We start from the raw sequence: 18,444 nt of genomic DNA on the forward strand, positions 1-18,444 counted from the left end.
GGGACAGTTGGCTGGGGACACCCCACCCCCACCGTGACACCCTCGGACGGCTGTGATGGCATCAGCCGGATGCAGGTGCATCCCCACACATCGCTGCCCGCGGGTTTATAGCTGCCCCCGCCGCCCCGACGCTTTCAGCACCGCGGCAGGATGCAGCCGGCGCTGGCAGCGTGGCTGGCCCTGGGCCTGCTGGTGGGGACGGGGGCCGAGGAGATGTGCGGGGACCCCCCCAGCGCCCCATCCCGCTCCATCCCCGCGCCCCAGCTCAGCCCCGAGGAGCGGCTCTCGCCCCACATGCCCGAAGCTCTGCGCTGTGACGCCTGCCATGCCATCGCTTTCCAGGTGGGGATCGGACACACAGCACCCCAAAACTGGGGGTGAGAGCCCTCCGGGGATGCTCTAGCCTGGGACATACTGCCGGATGGCCTGCGGCACCACAAAAAAGCCCTTTGGGGCCAGTGAAGCCCTTACAGCTACTCATGGCCTCACCACGTCGTGCAAGAGCGCTTCAGTGCCAGAGCTTCAAGAAAGGGGGTGCAGACCCTGTGCCCCCTCGGGAGCAGGGTCCTGGGGACACTGACATCCTCAGTGGCCCGTTTCTGCCCTTTTTCATCCCAGATCGAGGAGCAGCTGCGCAGGGCGGAGGGGAAGAGGGGCAAGAAGGCACTGAGTGAGTCCGACTACGTGGAGGTGCTGGAGAGGAGCTGCTCGCAGGGCTGGGAGAGGTGAGCAGGGTCTCCCCAGGGACCAGGGTGTCCCCAGGTACGGGGGTGTCCCCAACCCCTGCCTCTGCCCGCAGTTACGGGGTGCAGGAGCTGGATGGGGAGAAGCGGCTGGCAGGGCCGGGGCTGCCTGGGCAGGAGCCCATGAGCGTGATGGTGACGGGGGGACCCTGGCCGGGCAGGTAAGCTGGGGTGGGGTTGGCAATGGGGGAGTGGCAGGCACTGTCCCCTCGCCGCTGTGGCAGGGGAACGTGGCACAAGGACCCACATGTGGCTCCTCACAGGCTGTCCAAGATGTGCCACGGCTACGTGGGCGAGCGCGGGGAGGCGCAGATCTACGGGGCGCACCGGCGGGGCCCGGCCGCGCTGCGGGACCTGCTGTGCCATGGGGACAAGGGAGCCTGTGCCCACGGCAAGGCCGGGGGCCCGGCCCCCCCCAAGGCGCTGCAGAACGAGCTGTAGCCCCAGCGCGGTTAATGCTTAATGCCCCGGCGACCTTCGGAGCTGACTTCGTCCCCAGGGAGAGCCGACGCGTGCGGGAGGCGGACGCGCTGCTGGCATCGCCCGTCACCGCCGGCACGACGGGCCCTCGGTGCCTGGGATGATGCCAATGGCCGCGGGTGCCGCCGGACTCCTGAGGGACAGGAATTACTCTGTAACCCGCCGGCTCTAATGTTTTACCGCACAACGCCTGTGGCGGAAGCGCCGCGGCCCGTGGCGGTGCCAGCCCGAATTAAAGCGGTTAATAGCTGATCTGTCCCCGCGGCAGCGCTCCCGGTTTCACAACCCGCAGCCAATGGCCGCCGTCCCGCCCGCCGCCTGCGCCCCGGCCCGGGTGGTGACTAAAGTCCTTCCCACGGCCATAAAACCTCCCGTGCGGTGACATCCCCACCAGGGCCGCACCGCTGGAGGATGGGGACCAGCTCGGGAGACCTGGCTCAGCCCCAGGTGAACACAGCCTCTGTCCCCATACCTGTCCCCTCCTCGGCCGCATCCTGGGGCCGTGGGGAGGGAAGGGGGTGACAGGGGGACCGACCCCCGATGGGGTCCAGCTTGGGGACACGATGTGCAGCTGAGGCTGACAAAGGATGGGGTGAGCCCGGGGACTGCGGGGAAGCCCAGGGGCATGGAGACAGGCTGGGACGGGCTGTGCCATCCCTGCTGGCACCTGTGGGGTGCCCCAATTACCCCAGGGCTGCTGGGAACCCCCTCCACCCCCCTGGGGACAAACCAGCGCACAGGGACAGTGGGTTTTGGGACCAGACCCCTCTCGGGGGCAGAGCCGGTGCTGAGTAGGTGACGGCCGTGCGTGCTGAGCCATGGCCCGGTGGCACTTGTGTCCCCGGGACAGAGCCCGTCCCCGTTCCCATGGGACACGCGGGACAACACTGACCTGGCTCCTGCCCCGCTGCCAGAATGGGAACCCGGCCCATGCCCCCCCATGTTCCCCTGGGAAGGAGCTGCCTGCGGCGGGCAGGGTGAGTACTGGGACACCCCTGCACGGTGCAGACCCCAAACCCCCCAACACAGCACCAGATGGACACCAGCACCTGGGACCCCCACCCCTGAGGGCACAGGGGGTCCCGTGGGACAATTTGTCCCACCTGGAGGGACAGTGTCCTCCCGTCCTTGGGGCTGAGCTGTGCCCCCCACACACTAGGACCCTGGGGCGGGCAAGGGGCCCCCCCGGCCGGAGGTGGACATGCTCTACAGGATCGAGGACGTGCCCCCCTGGTACCTCTGCATCCTGCTCGGCTTCCAGGTACAGCCTGGAAGGGGGTCCCCCCATCAGCAGAGCCCCAGCCCCCCGGCCCCATGGCACCTCAGCCCCGCTGAGCCCCCCGTGCCCCCCAGCACTACCTGACCTGCTTCAGCGGCACCATCGCCGTCCCCTTCCTGCTGGCCGAGAGCCTGTGCGTGGGCAAGGACCAGCTCACCGTCAGCTACCTCATCGGCACCATCTTCACCTGTGTCGGCATCACCACCCTCATTCAGACCACCGTGGGCATCAGGTAGAGCCGCAGCCCTGGCGGGAACCCCCTGCCCGTTCCGGGGCCGCGGGCACAGGCGTCCCCCTCCCGTCCCCCCCAGGCTGCCCCTGTTCCAGGCGAGCGCGCTGGCTTTCCTCGTCCCCGCCAAGTCCATCCTGGCGCTGGAGAAGTGGCAATGCCCCCCTGAAGGTGAGGGCGAGGGGGTTGCTGGGGGCATCCAGCGGGTCCCCCCCATCCCCGGGACCACCTCACCCTCCTCCATCCCCAGAGCAGATCTACGGCAACTGGACCCTGCCGCTCAACACCTCCCACGTGTGGCAGCCCCGCATGCGAGAGGTACCCCCCCCGCCACCCCCAGGGACCCCAAAATCCCCAGCGGGATGCTGAGCCCCCTCTTCCCCTGCAGATCCAGGGGGCCATTGTGGTGTCCAGCCTGGTGGAGGTGGTCGTCGGGCTGCTGGGGCTCCCTGGGGCGCTGCTCAGCTACATCGGGCCGCTGACCGTCACCCCCACCGTCTCCCTCATCGGACTCTCCGTCTTCCAGGCGGCGGGCGAGCGGGCCGGCTCCCACTGGGGCATCGCCGCGCTGTACGGCACGGGGACGGGGGACGAGGGGACAGGGGTGTCCCCCTGCAGCCAGGAGCACGCCGGGGCCACAAGGGACCTAATTTCTCTCCCCACCCCAGGACCATCTTCCTGATCGTGCTGTTTGCCCAGTACCTGCGGCACATCACCATCCGCCTGCCCGGCTACCGGCGCGGCCACGGCTTCGTCCTGCTCCGTGTCCAGATCTTCAAGCTGTTCCCGGTACAGACGGGCCGAGAGCTGCTGGCTCCTGAGGGGAGCCCCAAAAATCCCCCTTTTTTCTATGCATGGGTTTGCAGGCTATGGGGGATGCATCTCTGCCCGCAGATCATCCTGGCCATCATGGTGGTGTGGCTGCTCTGCTACGTGCTGACACGCACCGGGGTCTTCCCCAGCCAGCCCGACGCGTACGGCTACAAGGCCCGGACGGACGCCCGAGGGGAGATCCTGTCCGTGGCCCCCTGGTTTCGGGTCCCCTACCCCTGTGAGTGCTGGGCAGCCCCACAGCATGCAGGTGTCCCCAGAACCCAAATGTCCTGGGGGGTGTGGGGACCTGGTGCAGCACGTGCTGGGCACTGGGGAGGACAAACTGCAATGCTGGGGGCCAGTTTTGGGAGACAGTTGAGAGAAGGGAACAGAGCTGGTGAGGGGCTGGAGCACAAGTGTGATGGAGCGGCTGAGGGACCTGGGGGGTTCAGCTGGAGAACAGGAGCTGAGGGGAGACCTTCTGATCTCTGAACTGCCTGAAAGGAGCTTGGAGCCAGGGGGGTCGGGCTCTGCTCCCCAGGAACAAGCGCCAGGAGCAGAGGAAACGGCCTCAAGTTGCGCCAGGGGAGGTTGAGGTTGGATGTGGGAACAATTTCTTCCCCAAAGGGCTGTGGGGCATTGGAACAGGCTGCCCAGGGCAGTGCTGGAGTCACCATCCCTGGAGGGCTGGACAGACGGACATGAGGTTCTCAGGACATGGGGCAGTGCCAGGGGTGGGTTATGGTTGGACTCGATGATCCTGAGGGGCTTTTCCAACCAAAGTGATTCTATGATGATCACGGGGATTCGGAAGCACCCCAGGGGTCCCAAAGTGGCACTGGGCAGCACCAGAGGGTCCAAGTGCCCCCACCCTGACACCCGCTCTGCCCCGGGCAGGTCAGTGGGGTCTGCCCACAGTGACCTCGGCGGCCGTGCTGGGCATGTTCAGTGCCACGCTGGCGGGCATCATCGAGTCCATCGGGGACTACTACTCCTGCGCCCGGCTGGCAGGAGCCCCCGCTCCCCCTGTGCACGCCATCAACAGGTAGTGCCGGCAGTCCCTGCCACCGTGGTGACACCCCGGGCAGCGGGCAGGGACACTGCAGCGGTGGGGACCAGCCTGGTTGCGTTGTTCCCCAGGGGCATTTTCACAGAAGGCATCTCCTGCATCATCGCGGGGCTGCTGGGAACCGGCAACGGCTCCACCTCCTCCAGCCCCAACATCGGCGTCCTGGGCATCACCAAGGTACAGGGGTGGGGAGTCCCCGTCGGGTGGGGGCCCGGGTGCCACCACCCACTGCTGGTGTCTCGGTGCAGGTGGGGAGCAGGAGGGTGATACAATACGGGGCCGGCATCATGCTCATCCTGGGCACCATCGGCAAGTTCACGGCGCTGTTCGCCTCCCTGCCCGACCCCATCCTCGGCGGGATGTTCTGCACCTTGTTTGGTAACGAAGCCACAGCCGCCCCCACACCCGCAGCACTGTCACCATCAGCCCTGGGCCGCATCCCCGCGATTTGGGGCCCCAGGGATGCAGGACGGGCTTGGAGGGGTTGGGTCGGGCTCGAACGCCGCTGGGCAGTCCGGCCGCGCCGCAGCCGCCGTCTCCGCTGCAGGCATGATCACGGCCGTCGGCCTCTCCAACCTGCAGTTCGTGGACATGAACTCCTCCCGCAACCTCTTCGTGCTGGGTTTCGCCATGTTTTTCGGGCTGACGCTGCCAAACTACCTGGATTCGCACCCCAAGGCCATTAACACAGGTGCCCACCCGCCATGAAAAGCCCCGATTTTGGGTGTTCAGGGAGAGACAAGGGCAGGTCTCATGGGCTCAGCCCACCCTGGGTAAGCAACGATTAATTAAGCAAATCCAGCTTATCGTAGCCTGGCTCAGTCCCTGCGCTCTCACAGGTGTCCCCGAGCTGGACCAGATACTGACCGTGCTGCTAACAACGGAGATGTTCGTCGGGGGAACCATCGCCTTCATCCTGGACAACACCATCCCGGGTAATTAAAGCACATGGAGCCAGGGGAGGAATCAGGGGGCGTTTGGGGCAGATTCAATTTGGTTCAGAGCTGCAAGAGGGGCTGGCAGGGCGAGGGGGCTGCCACGGGGCACACCGGGGGCCGGGGCTGTGCTGACGCGGTGCCGGCTGCCGCAGGGACGCAGGAGGAGCGAGGGCTGGTGCAGTGGAAGGCGGGCGCGCACGCGGACAGCGCGGCCAGAGCCAGCCTGAGGAGCTACGACTTCCCGGTGGGGATGAGCGCGGTGCGGAGGAGCCGCTGGCTGCGGCACGTGCCCATCTGCCCCGTGTTCACCGGGTTTAAGGCCCGGGCGAGGGGCAGCGGCGCGGCTGCCGCAGATGCGCAGGACACGGCGGACGGGGTCTCGGTGTGCACCAAGGTCTGAGCGAGGGGACGGATCGTGCCCCGGCGCAGAGAGGCCGAGCCGAGCTCCCGCGGGGCTGTTGGGGTTCGGGAGCACCCACCAAGTCCCAAGGCAAGGCTGCTGGTGCACAGCTCCGACACACGGCTGGGGACACCCAAAGGTAGCTCTTGGGGACATTGCCGGCTCCCGAGGACCATCACCCCCTGTGCCATTGCTCCACCTCAATGTAGCTGCTTGAGACTTGTTCAGCACTTGCTGAAGCTCATTAGCCACTTGCTGAAGCTCGTTAGCCGCCACCGGAGCCAGCCAGAGCCCTCGGAACCACAAACCCCCTGCCGGGGCCAGGAATTCCTGCATCGTGCCTTGGCTTGGGCAGGGTGACCCGGCGGCCCAAGTGGGCTCTGTGCAGGGCACAGAATGCAGACCAGCATTAGGATGCCTATGTTAAGATCACAAATTTAAATGAAAATTAAAAATTGAAGCGCACTCGCTGTACCAGTGTTTTTGCCGCGTCCTGCACCACTCTCTCGTCCCTTCTGTGCTGAGAAGGCCAATGGCCTCGCTGACAGCGGTCAAGCCCAGTTCTGAGCTTGGGCTTTACATTAAAAGCCGAAGCTGAAGCCAGCACTGCATGGCCCTGTCAGTCTGTCCACACTGGCACAGCCATGGACTCACAGGACAAGCGAAACAACCCATGGGTCAAGACAAAGACAGTTGAGAAAGTGAAAAAGGGAAAAAATAACCCCCCAAAATCACCAAGTGATGCAAACGCGACCACCCACCGCCTCCCACCCGCACAGCAGTGCCAGCCAGGCTCTGCCGGGGATGAGCCCCCCTCTCCTGCTGCCGGCCCAGGTTTGTTGCTGGCACAGAAACCCAGAATCCCAGCCCAGTTGGGTTTCAGGAGCTCTGCAGATCCCCAGCCCCACCTGCTCACGCAGGGTCACAGAGCAGATCACACAGGTGGGTCCAGGTGGGTTTGAATGTCTCAGAGCAGGAGACTCCACACCCGCTCTGGGCAGCCTGGGCCAGGCTCTGGCACCTCCCAGCAAACAAGTTTCTCCTCATGTTCAGATGGACCCTTCTGTGTTTCAGTCTGTGCCCGTTGCCTCTCATATGGTGCGCAACACCCTTTAGGTCACTTGTGTCCTCTCCCGGCTTCTTGGCCACCCCCAGCTCACTCACCAGGGCCAGAGCGAGACCCACAGCCGTGCCAGAACAGCCAAAGCACCAGCGCCACTGTGTCACCAACACAAACCCAGCAGGGCCAGGACTGCGAGGGATATACAATCAGAATCATTTTGGTTGGAAGAGACTCTCAAGATCATCGAGTCCAACCATAACCCACCCCTGGCACTGCCCCATGTCCTGAGAACCTCATGCCCGTCTGTCCAGCCCTCCAGGGATGGTGACTCCAGCACTGCCCTGGGCAGCCTGTTCCAATGCCCCACAGCCCTTTGGGGAAGAAATTGTTCCCACATCCAACCTCAACCTCCCCTGGCGCAACTTGAGGCCGTTTCCTCTGCTCCTGGCGCTTGTTCCTGGGGAGCAGAGCCCGACCCCCCTGGCTCCAAGCTCCTTTCAGGCAGTTCAGAGATCAGAAGGTCTCCCCTCAGCTCCTGTTCTCCAGCTGAACCCCCCAGGTCCCTCAGCCGCTCCCATCACACTTGTGCTCCAGCCCCTTCCCCCCACACACCACGGGAAGTTCACACCATCAATAAACCCCTGTGTTGCGCAGTTGGCTGGGATATGGCAGGGAAAAAAACCCAGAAGCTGAGACTCCCACCCGTAGCCAGGCCGTGTCACAAGCAGATGGATCCCAGCCCCAGCGTTTGGCGGCCAAAGGCCCAGGGTTCATCACACCCTGGCTGCAGCTGTGCTGGGGCGCTCTGGTGGAGCCACAACTCCAACTAAAAATAAGCTGGGGCACAGCAGCACATTATTTCCCAAACTTCAGTCTCCAGGTGCTCGAGTCTAAACTATTTCCAAGGCAGTGGAAACCCCAGGATGGTTTTGCTGCTCCCAAGAAGGCCAGATCTCAGGTTAGAAAGGGGGAAGGCGGCGCTCCGGAAGGAGCCCGAGATGATTGCAATTAGCATTTTGCAGAGCAGCAGTAAAACGAGTTGGTCTGACTGAATCCCCCGAGGGTTCTTCCACCAGGAGCAAGCCCGACATGGTCACAACACCCGCGCCAAGGCCTCGTCTCGCTCTTCCCGTTCTGCAGCAGCGCGTCACTTCTGAAGCGCTCCCCGCTTCACCCAGAGCTTAGAAACAACCAAACCAACATTAGCAGTGGGGCCTGACAAAGTTATGAAGCCACTGCTCTATATAGCGCTGTCCGCTGAGAACCAGTACCGCCGGGTGCCAGCAGCGGCCGAGCCCAACCCGGATTAAATATGCACAAACCAACGCACAGAGTGAGAGGAAAAGAGAAAAGAGCTGAGCCCAAGCGCAGCGCAGCATCCGGGGTGAGGGTGACAAACCGCCCGACGGGCACCGTGCCGCCACGCCGCCCTGCGAGACGCGCATTCACGAGACGGCACCGCATCGGTTCTACTATTATTTTATTTTTTTAAATATTTTTGAAAAAATATAATTTTTTTACAATATTTTCAACTTAAACACTATTCACACTGAACACGTATGGCAGCTTAACCTACCCGAATATGAAGTTTAAGAAGCCAAAACTGTTCTAGCTTTATTAAAAGGAAAAAATAACAAACAAAAAAAAGTCGTCGTGCTGTAGACTATTGTGTAGTGATGATTAAACAAAGCAAGGGAAAAGCACCACTCAAATCACTAACGCTAGGGTTGTCTCTGTTAAATCCAGCTCTAATAAAGTTGTACGCTAAAAGTTCCGTAGGCAGTGCTACGTACGGAACCGGCTTCTTGGAAGAAATTGTGATGAAACTCACATCTCCTTTAACGTCATTGGGAAGTGAAGCGTTTCGAACATGATACCGCGCGGCAAAGGACGGGGATCCCTTCCTCCCGTCGCTCGGGTGTTAGTTCAGTAGCTGAGATCTTCGACTCTGCACAGGTCTGTAAAATCGCTGTTAAAGCTTGTGCTGCTTCGAAGGAGCACGCAAGTTTTTTAAGGGGAAAAATTAACATTAGTAACAATATTTCAAAGGAAAGTTAGCTAATTTGCATAACAATCAGATATCCTCGCTTTCATTTTTAAGTTAAGGCATTATCAGGGTGCAAACTAGCACCAGTTAACACATCGCTAGGTAAAAACAGACCATCCTCAGCAAATCCTATTTGAAAAGACAGAGTCTGCAGAAGGTTTGATGAACGTGGTACTTTAGGCTCAACTTGACTGGTGCTTCTTACCTCACTGCCGCCTCCGCAGAGCCAGGCCCAAGGATGGATCCATTACACTTTTGACAGGTTTTTACTTAATAACAGTCTCAGCACTTTTATTGAGCATGCAAGACTAACAAAACTTTGGCAATGCATAAGTGTAACACAGTGACAAGAAGAGAGAGCTTTTACAATTAAATCTTCTAATACTGGCTTCACAGTGTGGAAATTGTGCTACATCCACCAAGAGAGGGCCCAGTCTACTCAAATATTTAAGTACTTCACCCCAGGAACAAACTCCTTTGCGTTTGGATTCAGATTACTCTTGACCTGAGGGAGGGAAAAACAGAAGGCCAGATGAATCGTTTTTGCTGTGGTCCATTTTCCAGCTGAATACAATTCGAGGTGGAACAGTTTAGAGTAACGGTCAGGTACACAACAGGGGTTTTGCGTGTCCCAAAGGTCTCTCTAATCACTAGAAAAGCCCACTCCTCTGTGCTAGTACCTGAATTATCCGTCTTTCCTGGACGTTTCAGTCAGATAAGGGCTCGTGGAATGTGAAACAAGAAACCCACAGGCACGCCTTAAACATGGCAACTTCGCCTCGTGCTGAAAGGGCTGTTTCTGGAGCTGAGCTGTCAAAACGTGCCATGAGGTTTTCAGCTCTTGCTTATTTAAGCAAGAGGAGACTTGTTCCAGGAGCTGAGGCCACTCCTTGGAATTTCATGTATATGAGTGCTGGATTGATTTTTTGAATTTCTATGCCAGGACTGTGCTGTTCTCCCACTCGGCAAAGTGCTCCAGCGTGTCCTGCAGCGACAGGTGGGCAGCCAGCACCTCCAAAACGAGCTCTTTATCCTCAAGTAACGGAGGATCAGGCTTTTGTGTTCTTAATTTAGCCTAAAACTGCTGCCGGCAGCTGTTTAAGTTCAGAAAAGTAGGGGTTTGCATCTGAATTTCATAGCAGCCGTGCGATGTGACAGTGTGGGTTTTGCACTATGTATCAGTAACTTCGTGTTTTGTCAGAGAAAACACTCACTAACTGCCCTTTCCTTTTAGTTAAGCTCTGGATTAAGTGTTATACAGCAAGAAAGAGGGGAATAATCACAGTTTAGTCCCTTCGCCTTAGGATTTCTAGGAAGAGATCTGCCGTGGTACACACGATGCAAACCAGACCTGAGAACGCAGCTCGCACCCACCCGACACAGAAGTGTTGACAGGTGCTGAACTAAACTTCTGCAGTCCTGTCACTTCACAGGGTCAGTGTGCTCCGCTCGCTGCCATTGTTTCATAACATGCTATGCGTACCCAAAGCCTCTTGGATTTATGCCACAGGCTAAGAAAGGCACCATGTGGTTCTGAAGAAAACCACGGAATAGGTGACATCGCTCAAGGAAACATCCGTGACCCAACCGGCCCACATTTCCCCTCCACCAGCGCCAGGCGCGGTTTGAGTCTCAGCCCACGTGTGATTTTAACAACATTATCAACAACAGAAAATCAGTCTTGGACAAAGAGACATGTCAAGTTTTAGAAATAGGATGAGAAACTGAATTTACCACCAGATCCTCCAGTGATGAGCTGTCACTGATAACAAGGTCATTGAACTGGTCCTGGATTTGATCCATCGTTTGCGGGAGATCACGGGCTGGAATAAACCATTCATGCTCCTCCTCTTCTTCCAGCATCTCCTGGAAACAGCGCTCGATAAACTCTTCTTCCCACAACTCCTCTTCAATCTACACAACGAGACCAACAAACTTCATCAACAAACTTAACAAGAGCTTGTGTCTTCCTTCCAAATTTGTGTACTTGGCTGACCTTCTTTCTCACTATGCAACAGGACTTGCAGGAGAACAAGCAAGCAGCTTTTGAATTTATTAAGGTAGAAAAGTGCTTTGGCCCTGGAATTTGGGCTGTGCTTAAAAGGAATGGCAGGAGAACCACCCAGGAGCTTGAGGAGGAAAATCTTGGTTCCAAGTGAAAATCTCAGTTGTACCAACCAGTCTGGCCTGAGCTCACTGCAAGTATGAGGAAGGGAAGCGGGGACAACACCCGCGGGCAGGAACGCTCCCCGGGAAAACGTCCTGCAAGGTTCTTGGGAAAAACAACCTGTGCCCGTCACCTGGAACAAGGAGCGTCCCTGCGCTCACCAACATTGTTCTTCTGAGGAACTCCATGTGATCTCAGCCACCGCTAAGGATTTGGACCTGCCGTACTGTAAGCAGGACAAATCGAGCGATGCAGAACTGACAGGCATCGCAAAGCTGAAAGGAAAGTTTTGCTCGGTTGTTGGGTAAACAAGCTTTGGAGGATTTTCCACGTACTGCATCGCGGCGCTGAAGAGCGGAGAGCGAGGAAATCGAAGCTGGTGTGAATGACTTGCCAGACACGAGGGAGCGGAAAAATGATTCGGGACAGATTTAAAAGTTCACCCAATGGAAGCTCAAACAAGTTTTCCTATGTAACCTTCACTCTGAAATCAATTTGGTCCTGAAGTGGAAATTTGGTTACACACCACAAATACCAAATCAGAACAAGTTAACTCCAGAGTAAAATCCAGGTCCTGGGGCCTACCAGCTCACTTGGTGCTCAGGACACAGGGCTTTGGGAACAGGGACTCATCGCACAGGCTGGGATCCACTGCCCAGACCATCCAACCCCCCACTTAGTGATTTCCCCAGTAAAACGCTCCAGCGAGGACAGAGGCCCAGCCAGGCCCTGCCGGGAGTGCTGGCCCGTCCTGCAGAGCCGCGGGCACGCAGCCACCAGCTTGTACTGCAGCAGGGCTTGCCCCGCTCCCAGCTTTTTGGTACGTGGTTGTACGTCTCCAGGTGCCTCCAACGGCAGCTCTGCACGTACAAAATAACATTTAATTCCCCAAATGTCCTGACATTAGTACTGCCTGTGTTTTCCAGCCCGAGTTTAACTCGTGCAAGCTGCTGTGTGGTGTTCACCTGCCTGAACACGACCGTTCTCCCCCCACGCTCCTGCCTTCCCTCTGCTCCGAAAACAGCCCAGACCTGAAGAACAGTTTATTCACGGCACAACCCTCAGCTCCTTCCCCAAGAACGCTGCATCCCGGCCGCTAACCACAGTGCAGGCCCCGGGAGAAAAAACCCACTGAACAGGAAACGCCGCTGAGACCATCCTGGCGCGTGTAGACCAGAGTTCAGATTTCCTGAGCAACCTGAATTTCGGACGAGCTTTGCGCCCCGCTGGCAGCACACGGAGCGAGCAGCAGCCACTGCCCGTTCCAGCTCAGGCCAGCGCAGCCACACTGAGAAAGCAGCTACTTGAGTACAAAGCCCAAGTTTTGATTAAAAAAGGGGCGGTGGGCAGGGGCTGTTCCAGCCTCTGCGGGAGAAAAAACTTGGGCCAGACGCAAGGTGGAAGATGAAGTTACGGCTCCCAACCCAGACCAGCTGTGAGACACCAAAGGATTGAGCAACAAACAGGATTGTCACCTAATAGCTCTGTCGAGCGACGCGGAGGGGACAGGTACACACAGGGACGTGTCCAGCTCAGAACTGGCACATCTGCACGTGTCAAACTTGCAGCCCAGCAAGGCCTGTCCCTTCCAAAGTGCCACATAAAGTCTGCCAATTGCGGTCTTTCCTTCCTCTCACAAGAGCAGGGAATTAAGGGATGCATTAGAACAGGCCACACATCCCATATTTTCTAGCAAGGTTACAAAAATAGGTGTTTATGGACCATTATTCTAGCAAGCCTATCTAAAAACCCCATCTATAAAGGATTCCCAGTCTGGTACCCAGTTGCTAAGCTGCAGCACCTCTCCCTTCAGCTAGAAAACGGTAAAGCGCAGCCCAAGGTATTTATGGAAGGAAATCACTTGCCTGCCGGTTAAATTCCTCTTCATTTTCCATCCACATGTACTCCGCAAAGGGATTGTCGTCTTCGTGAGAGTGACCGTTGATGATTACGTCTTCGCTGATGATGCTCGGGCTAGTGCTGCTGCGACTCGGGTCTTTCATGGTTGCGTCTTTGATTTGAAGTCTGCAATTAAGAAATGCAGTCATCAAAGCTGTGCAGGTTTGCTGATCGCCCTGCTTTGGCATAAGCCCGGCCCAAGGGAAGGCTGCGCCTAAAGGCTCCAGGAAGGCTCCAAGTGACTGGAGCAGAGCTTTGCTGATCGCAACAAGAACATCAAACGCTGCTTCCATTGTGTGCTGATTCAAGCGACAAATTCATTTCCCAAATTAAACCTCAGCGAATGCCAAGCACCAGGCCAACGAAAAGTGACAGGAAAAAAACAAACAAAACCACAAAACTAACAAAAAAACAGAAGGAATTTGTCCTTGCCAGGTGGAAAATATTTAAGGCAACGTTCAAGAAGCAAAATGAAAATCTGTTTTCCAAAATACGTTTGAAGCTCCCTGCCGAGTTTCAACCAATTCCCCTGTGTCTGGAGGTGGGTGATACTTTGGGAGAACTTCCAAGGACACCCGTTGTAGGAGAGACTTTGGTGCGACTTTTATCGCACCCAAACACAGCTCCGCGATGTTCTTCGTGATTACACGAACCAACTTCCACGCTGGGAAACCTCGCCAGAAACCCTTACACAGCGATTCCTCGCTGGCACCGCAGCCCTCACAGCCACCTCGTTAGCAACAGCCGCTGACTGAGAAGGTAAAGACAACAGCAGAACCACTTTCCTCTCGCCCCACTGATGAACACGGGCTGAGTCACGACTGGAGCGCGTTTCTGCGCGTCCCATATCCGACATCGCACCGTCCTGCACTCCAGGAACGTGGGTACAGCCGGGAGCGTGTTCCGTTCCACCCAAAAACCTACAAAACCCCACATTTAGGCTGAGTCTTTGCCATAAGAACAGCACTGCAACTTTTCCCTCAGCTGGTGTGAAGGCAGAACCCTGAGTTCAGAGCCCCAAGCTCAGGTTCTAACTGAAAATCTTATTTGTGCAGTGAAGTAAATGAGAAAAGGCTGCTGTTTGTCCTGTACCGCGCTTAAGTACAAATACCAACACTGGAAAGCCAAGTATTTTTAGATACTAACACTGGCAGTGTTGCTTTTTTTTTTAATATCATATATAAAGCATGTGAGGCAAAGAGGTTGAAACAAATAAACCTGAATGCTTTCCTAGTGCTAAAAACTTGCAATGAAACTATGCAGCTGCATGTTTTTATTTCATTCTCAAATTAACATTTTAGCTCCTTGTCGTCAAAAAACTGCTTATCTGGAGAAGAGGGTATCAAAATCCAGCCCCCGTTGTTATTAGAGTACAAGGGCTTATCATATAGCAGCTCATATTTTCTCTTTATATTTCAGTTGTTCCTGTCTATGGAATCAATGCAAGCTTTGGTTCAAAAGGTATTCTTGCTAATGACAAAGGCTCGTCGCATCCAAACGATCAATTAAGAAAAGCACGAAGTAAAAGTAACTTGCCTGGTCTGCGTTATTCAAGGTTTTTAAATCGAAGGCGAACCCAAGCACGGAAGCCACTTTAGCTCCCTAGGAAATACAAATAATGAGGGCCAGACCCGGGTATTCTAGCAGGAGAACAGGTTCTTTTTGATGTGCTTTCAAAACAAACCTACAAAGGATTACTGGCAGCACTTAACACACAACAGGAAAAGACATTGCATTTAACACCCTGATTCAGGCTTGAAATCGCTTTCAGCAACTTCAGCTGCTCGGGAGCTAACAGGAGAGACTAAAAGAAAGAAGAGACTTCAGAGTCTAAAAAGGCTCATTTTAAAAACAATAGCGTTTTCACCCCTTTTTGTGATAATCTTGATATTAATATTCCACTGGGCTTTTTGCACCCAACAACTGACCCAGGTGAATAACTCGGCACCAGGTACTCAGGCCAAACTCCAGGCAACTTCTGTTTGAAGAAAACTGCACCCAGACAAGTCCATAAAGGGAAAAATAAGAACTAAACCCTCCCAATCTGTTTGTCTAAAAGTCTGAAAGGTTAATTTGTGGAATCGTGTTGTAGAACACAAGTTATTTGCTCCAGGAAGAGAAGCTCAGGGTTTCATGTTTGGGCTGAAACAACTTTTTCCACGCCTGCCCAAGGACGACGCGGATAATCACGTTCAAGAAGGATCCGAGGCTCAACCTGAGCGTCTGGAGTTTATCTGATGAAGCGCTAAGTCTGCTCATGTTTTCCCACAGGAAAACACGTCAACGAAAAACTTCTGCACAAACAGCCAGGAACCCCAGGCCAGTCCCTCACTCACTTGTAATTTGGTTTTCTGCAACTTGTCATAAAATCTACTGCACGGGGCACTTTGCGTTTCACTGGCTGAGACACAAACCGGTCGGCTTTCTGTGCTCATTTGCGAGGACGAGATTAATCTCGTTTCGCCGGTATTAGATCCGGGCTTTTCAGTCATAAGTGATCCTGAGAAGGGCCAAATGCCGCTCCGGTCTTGCAAAAAGTCACCAGCTAAGGCGGCTGCTGTGGAAAAACAAGGCACAGCGACAGGCGACACTACCAACGCGAATAAAAATAATCCACTTGCCATCTGGGAGTAGGTGGAAAGCAGAGGATCTCCAAGCTCCTTAGAGGAGAACAGGAAATATAACATTAGTAGTGGTAAGGAAAACAGAGAATTCTGCCATAGCGGTGTGATCCAGTACTGAATTGTTCCAGGATTTTGGAGAGGGGTGATGCAGGAAGAACAGTGTAAGTACATAAGGAAAGATGCTAAAAGAATATGATTTTTCTTTTAGGAGTTAAGTCAGAAATTAAAAATCCTGAAACAGGAGTTTCAGTTAACTCAATGTTTTCTATATGAAGCGTGGAGCTCATTACTACATCATTAAGGTCCATTAATTTACCCATTTCTCCACATTTTGCTGCAACAAAGAGCGCTACACCAACCATCATCAAAATTCAAAGCTTTGGGACTGAAGATTTCGCATTTAAACCTCAGTCTCAAAAGAAGATTATCCACCCGCTCCTACTTATCTCCTGGAAGATAAGGTCAAGGAGCCTAATTCCATGTGGCAAAACCCAGGTCCTCACCCTCGCTTAAACAAAAATACAGGAAAAATAAATTCAGATATTTGCATTAAGCAGCCAAAAGCAGCACAGCAGGATTTTAGGAGCAGCTGAAGTTCAAGCAAAGCTGTTTGAATGCAGCAAGGAGAGCTTCGAACTCCTGCAGCAGGCGGCGTTACTTGTTTATTAATTAGCGATTACTCAGGAGCACCAGCAGTTTTTTATCTAATTAGATTAGCAAGTGGCGGCTATCAAGTAAACTGATTACGCTCCGTCTAATAAATAGATTTTTTAATCAAATTCAAGGTGCCAATGCTGATAGAAACATTTCAAAACGTTGCGCTGGAGTTCACCTCATTTAGCAGCGTGCCAGCAAAGCTTAAAAAAAATAAATAAATAAGAGCGGGGTGTGGGGAGCAGCGCCGGGGGATCGAACCGCCGACGGCGCGGCGGGGCCGCCTGGCTCCAGCGGGGCCCGGGCGGAGCGCTCCCGCCGCCCCCGCCGCTTTGTTCGCCCACAAGAGCCGCCCCCGCGGCGGGTCCGTCCCGGCAGCCCCCGCGCCGCCCCCCCCCCCGCAGCGCCAGGACCCGGATGGAGCCCCAGACAATACCGCCGGCGCCACGGGCGGCCCCGCCGCGCAGGCCCCGCTTCCCGCGGGGGGACCCGCCCGGCGCCGCCTCAGGGGAGGGGGCGGCTCCGCCAGCCCCCCCCGCGGCGGGAGCGCCGGCCCGGGGCAGCGCGTCCCCCCCCACCCCGCCGCCTCCCCGGAGCTCACCTGCGCGCAGAGGGAAGCGCCGCGGGTGCCGGCTCCGCGCTGCTCCGCGTTGCTCCGCCTGCTCGGCCGCTCGCTCCCGGCTCCGCTCCGCGCCCCGCTCCCCTCCCAGCGCCGCAGCCCGCCGGACATGAAGTCACTTCCGCTACCTGCGTGACCTCATAGACACCGCCCCCCCTCTCCCCGGAAGCGGCGGCGGCGCGCCCGGCCACAGCCCTTGGCGGGGAGGTTGCCGCGCGGCATGCCGGGAGCTGTAGTCCCGCCGGGCGGCCATTTCGCACGGCGGCGCGCGGCAGGCCGGGAAGCGCAGTCCGGCGGGGCGGGCCGGCCGCCATCTTGTGGCGCCGGCTGGGATGGCGGCGCTGCCCGAGCTCGTTCGCGCCGGCAGCAGCAGCGTTACCACACGGGAAGCCTGCCCCGCCGCGGGGGACACCAGCCGGCCGCGGCTTCTCTGAGGGAAAGGAATTTAACACTTTCTAGAACACACGTCTGTCCACAAAGAAATGTTTCCACACTAGACTTATGCATTTTTAAGGCTCCGTACTGGAAAACAGGAGATAGGGAACGCGTTTTTATGGGGTCTACACTAAGTGCCCAGGCTTTAACCCTATTTACAAAATGGATCCAAACAAGTAATTTTTCATTCTCTCCTTTGCTTCTCCCCGCTTTTTGTCACGGGTAGGGTGGGAATGGCGCTAGGAGCGCACGCAGCGCCGGGCACCCCCGCCCGGCCCCCAGCTCCGCAGCAGCGCAGGAACCAGACCCCACACGGCCCTCTGTGCCCCGGCACCCTGACTGCACCTCGAGTCGAAATTCGGCATCTACCCGCCCCAAAAAGCAGGAAAACTGCCCCAAGAACCAGGTGGGAAATAGCAACAAAATGAGTTACCGAGGGCTGAGCTGCACAGCAATAAATAACCTTCAATAATCCACAGGGTTTCTCAGCCTGAGCACAGGCACTCAGCAGCTGGAGCAACCATTTCGTTACAGTTTCTCTGCTCAGCACGGGAGAACCAACTCCACACGCGGTCTGGGTGTCTCCATTTCCCGGGACGTATCCTCCCTGGAATGGAGCTGGTCAGTCACCATTACCAACTTGTTTCAAAGCCCAAGAGCTTTCTCTGTGGCCCATCAAACACTCACTAAACGTCACCTCCCTTAAAATACCTGTGCAAGGATCATTCTTAAAAAAAATTAATCAAAATTACTCTGCTCTTACTACTGGTATTTCCACAATTATTTGCAACTCTACTTCAATCAATCCAGCAGGAGAGGTGGCTCTCTCACCTGTAACAGATTCCTTCCCAGCATTCAGCGACCCTTGTGCAGAGCAACACGCGCAGAGGCACCCGCCTCAAGGGTGGTGCTTGGAGTCAAAACATCGGGGTCCAAAACACATGCAGAGGCATCTGACATGTACCGGTATGAGACACTGGGAGCT

General features: G+C 56.3%; 3 protein-coding genes across 5 annotated transcripts; 2 read left to right on the forward strand and 1 right to left on the reverse strand.

Annotated features, from left to right (window-relative positions):
* Nucleotides 1-150: 150 nt before the first annotated feature.
* Nucleotides 151-1,184, forward strand: MZB1 (marginal zone B and B1 cell specific protein; the record flags this gene model as incomplete). The annotated part of the gene is made up of 4 exons (XM_080353514.1): nucleotides 151-342; nucleotides 619-725; nucleotides 800-904; nucleotides 1,007-1,184. The coding sequence occupies 4 exons, from the start codon at nucleotides 151-153 to the stop codon at nucleotides 1,182-1,184; spliced, it is 582 nt and encodes a 193-aa protein (XP_080209640.1).
* Nucleotides 1,185-1,634: 450 nt separating this feature from the next.
* On the forward strand, nucleotides 1,635-5,951 carry SLC23A1 (solute carrier family 23 member 1; the record flags this gene model as incomplete). Its single annotated transcript, XM_080353581.1, has 15 exons — nucleotides 1,635-1,670; nucleotides 2,138-2,200; nucleotides 2,383-2,484; nucleotides 2,577-2,734; nucleotides 2,814-2,902; nucleotides 2,982-3,049; nucleotides 3,120-3,301; nucleotides 3,400-3,520; nucleotides 3,626-3,782; nucleotides 4,442-4,589; nucleotides 4,685-4,790; nucleotides 4,862-4,991; nucleotides 5,161-5,304; nucleotides 5,453-5,548; nucleotides 5,704-5,951. 15 exons carry the CDS (start codon nucleotides 1,635-1,637, stop codon nucleotides 5,949-5,951), a joined length of 1,848 nt encoding a protein of 615 aa, XP_080209707.1.
* Nucleotides 5,952-8,476: 2,525 nt separating this feature from the next.
* On the reverse strand, nucleotides 8,477-17,124 carry PAIP2 (poly(A) binding protein interacting protein 2). Of its 3 annotated transcripts, XR_013922812.1 has the most exons (5): nucleotides 17,007-17,124; nucleotides 13,094-13,253; nucleotides 10,796-10,975; nucleotides 9,267-9,566; nucleotides 8,477-8,972 (listed from the first exon to the last, which is right to left on the reverse strand). XR_013922812.1 is itself a non-coding variant. In XM_080353005.1 (4 exons), the coding sequence occupies exons 2-4, from the start codon at nucleotides 13,229-13,231 to the stop codon at nucleotides 8,987-8,989; spliced, it is 330 nt and encodes a 109-aa protein (XP_080209131.1). In that variant the 5' UTR covers nucleotides 13,232-13,253; nucleotides 17,007-17,124; the 3' UTR covers nucleotides 8,477-8,986. The 3 variants fall into 3 exon arrangements, 2 of the variants coding, with proteins under 2 accessions (XP_080209131.1, XP_080209130.1); XM_080353005.1 differs by lacking the exon at nucleotides 9,267-9,566 and having other exon boundaries at nucleotides 8,477-8,998; XM_080353004.1 differs by having other exon boundaries at nucleotides 8,477-9,566.
* Between the last annotated feature and the right edge of the window lie 1,320 nt (nucleotides 17,125-18,444).

This window comes from Nesoenas mayeri (genome assembly GCF_963082525.1).
Source record: "Nesoenas mayeri genome assembly, chromosome: 14".
Classification (NCBI taxonomy): domain Eukaryota; kingdom Metazoa; phylum Chordata; class Aves; order Columbiformes; family Columbidae; genus Nesoenas; species Nesoenas mayeri.

Bases quoted from the DNA above. Each gene is read 5' to 3' on its own strand.
- PAIP2 (XM_080353004.1), bottom strand. From the start codon at position 13,231: ATGAAAGACCCGAGTCGCAGCAGCACTAGCCCGAGCATCATCAGCGAA. The intron at 10,976-13,093 runs GCAAGTGATTTC...CTCGTTGTGTAG, and splicing joins AAGAGGAATTTAACCGGCAG to ATTGAAGAGGAGTTGTGGGA. The intron at 9,567-10,795 runs GTAAATTCAGTT...TCCCTCCCTCAG, and splicing joins CATCACTGGAGGATCTGGTG to GTCAAGAGTAATCTGAATCC.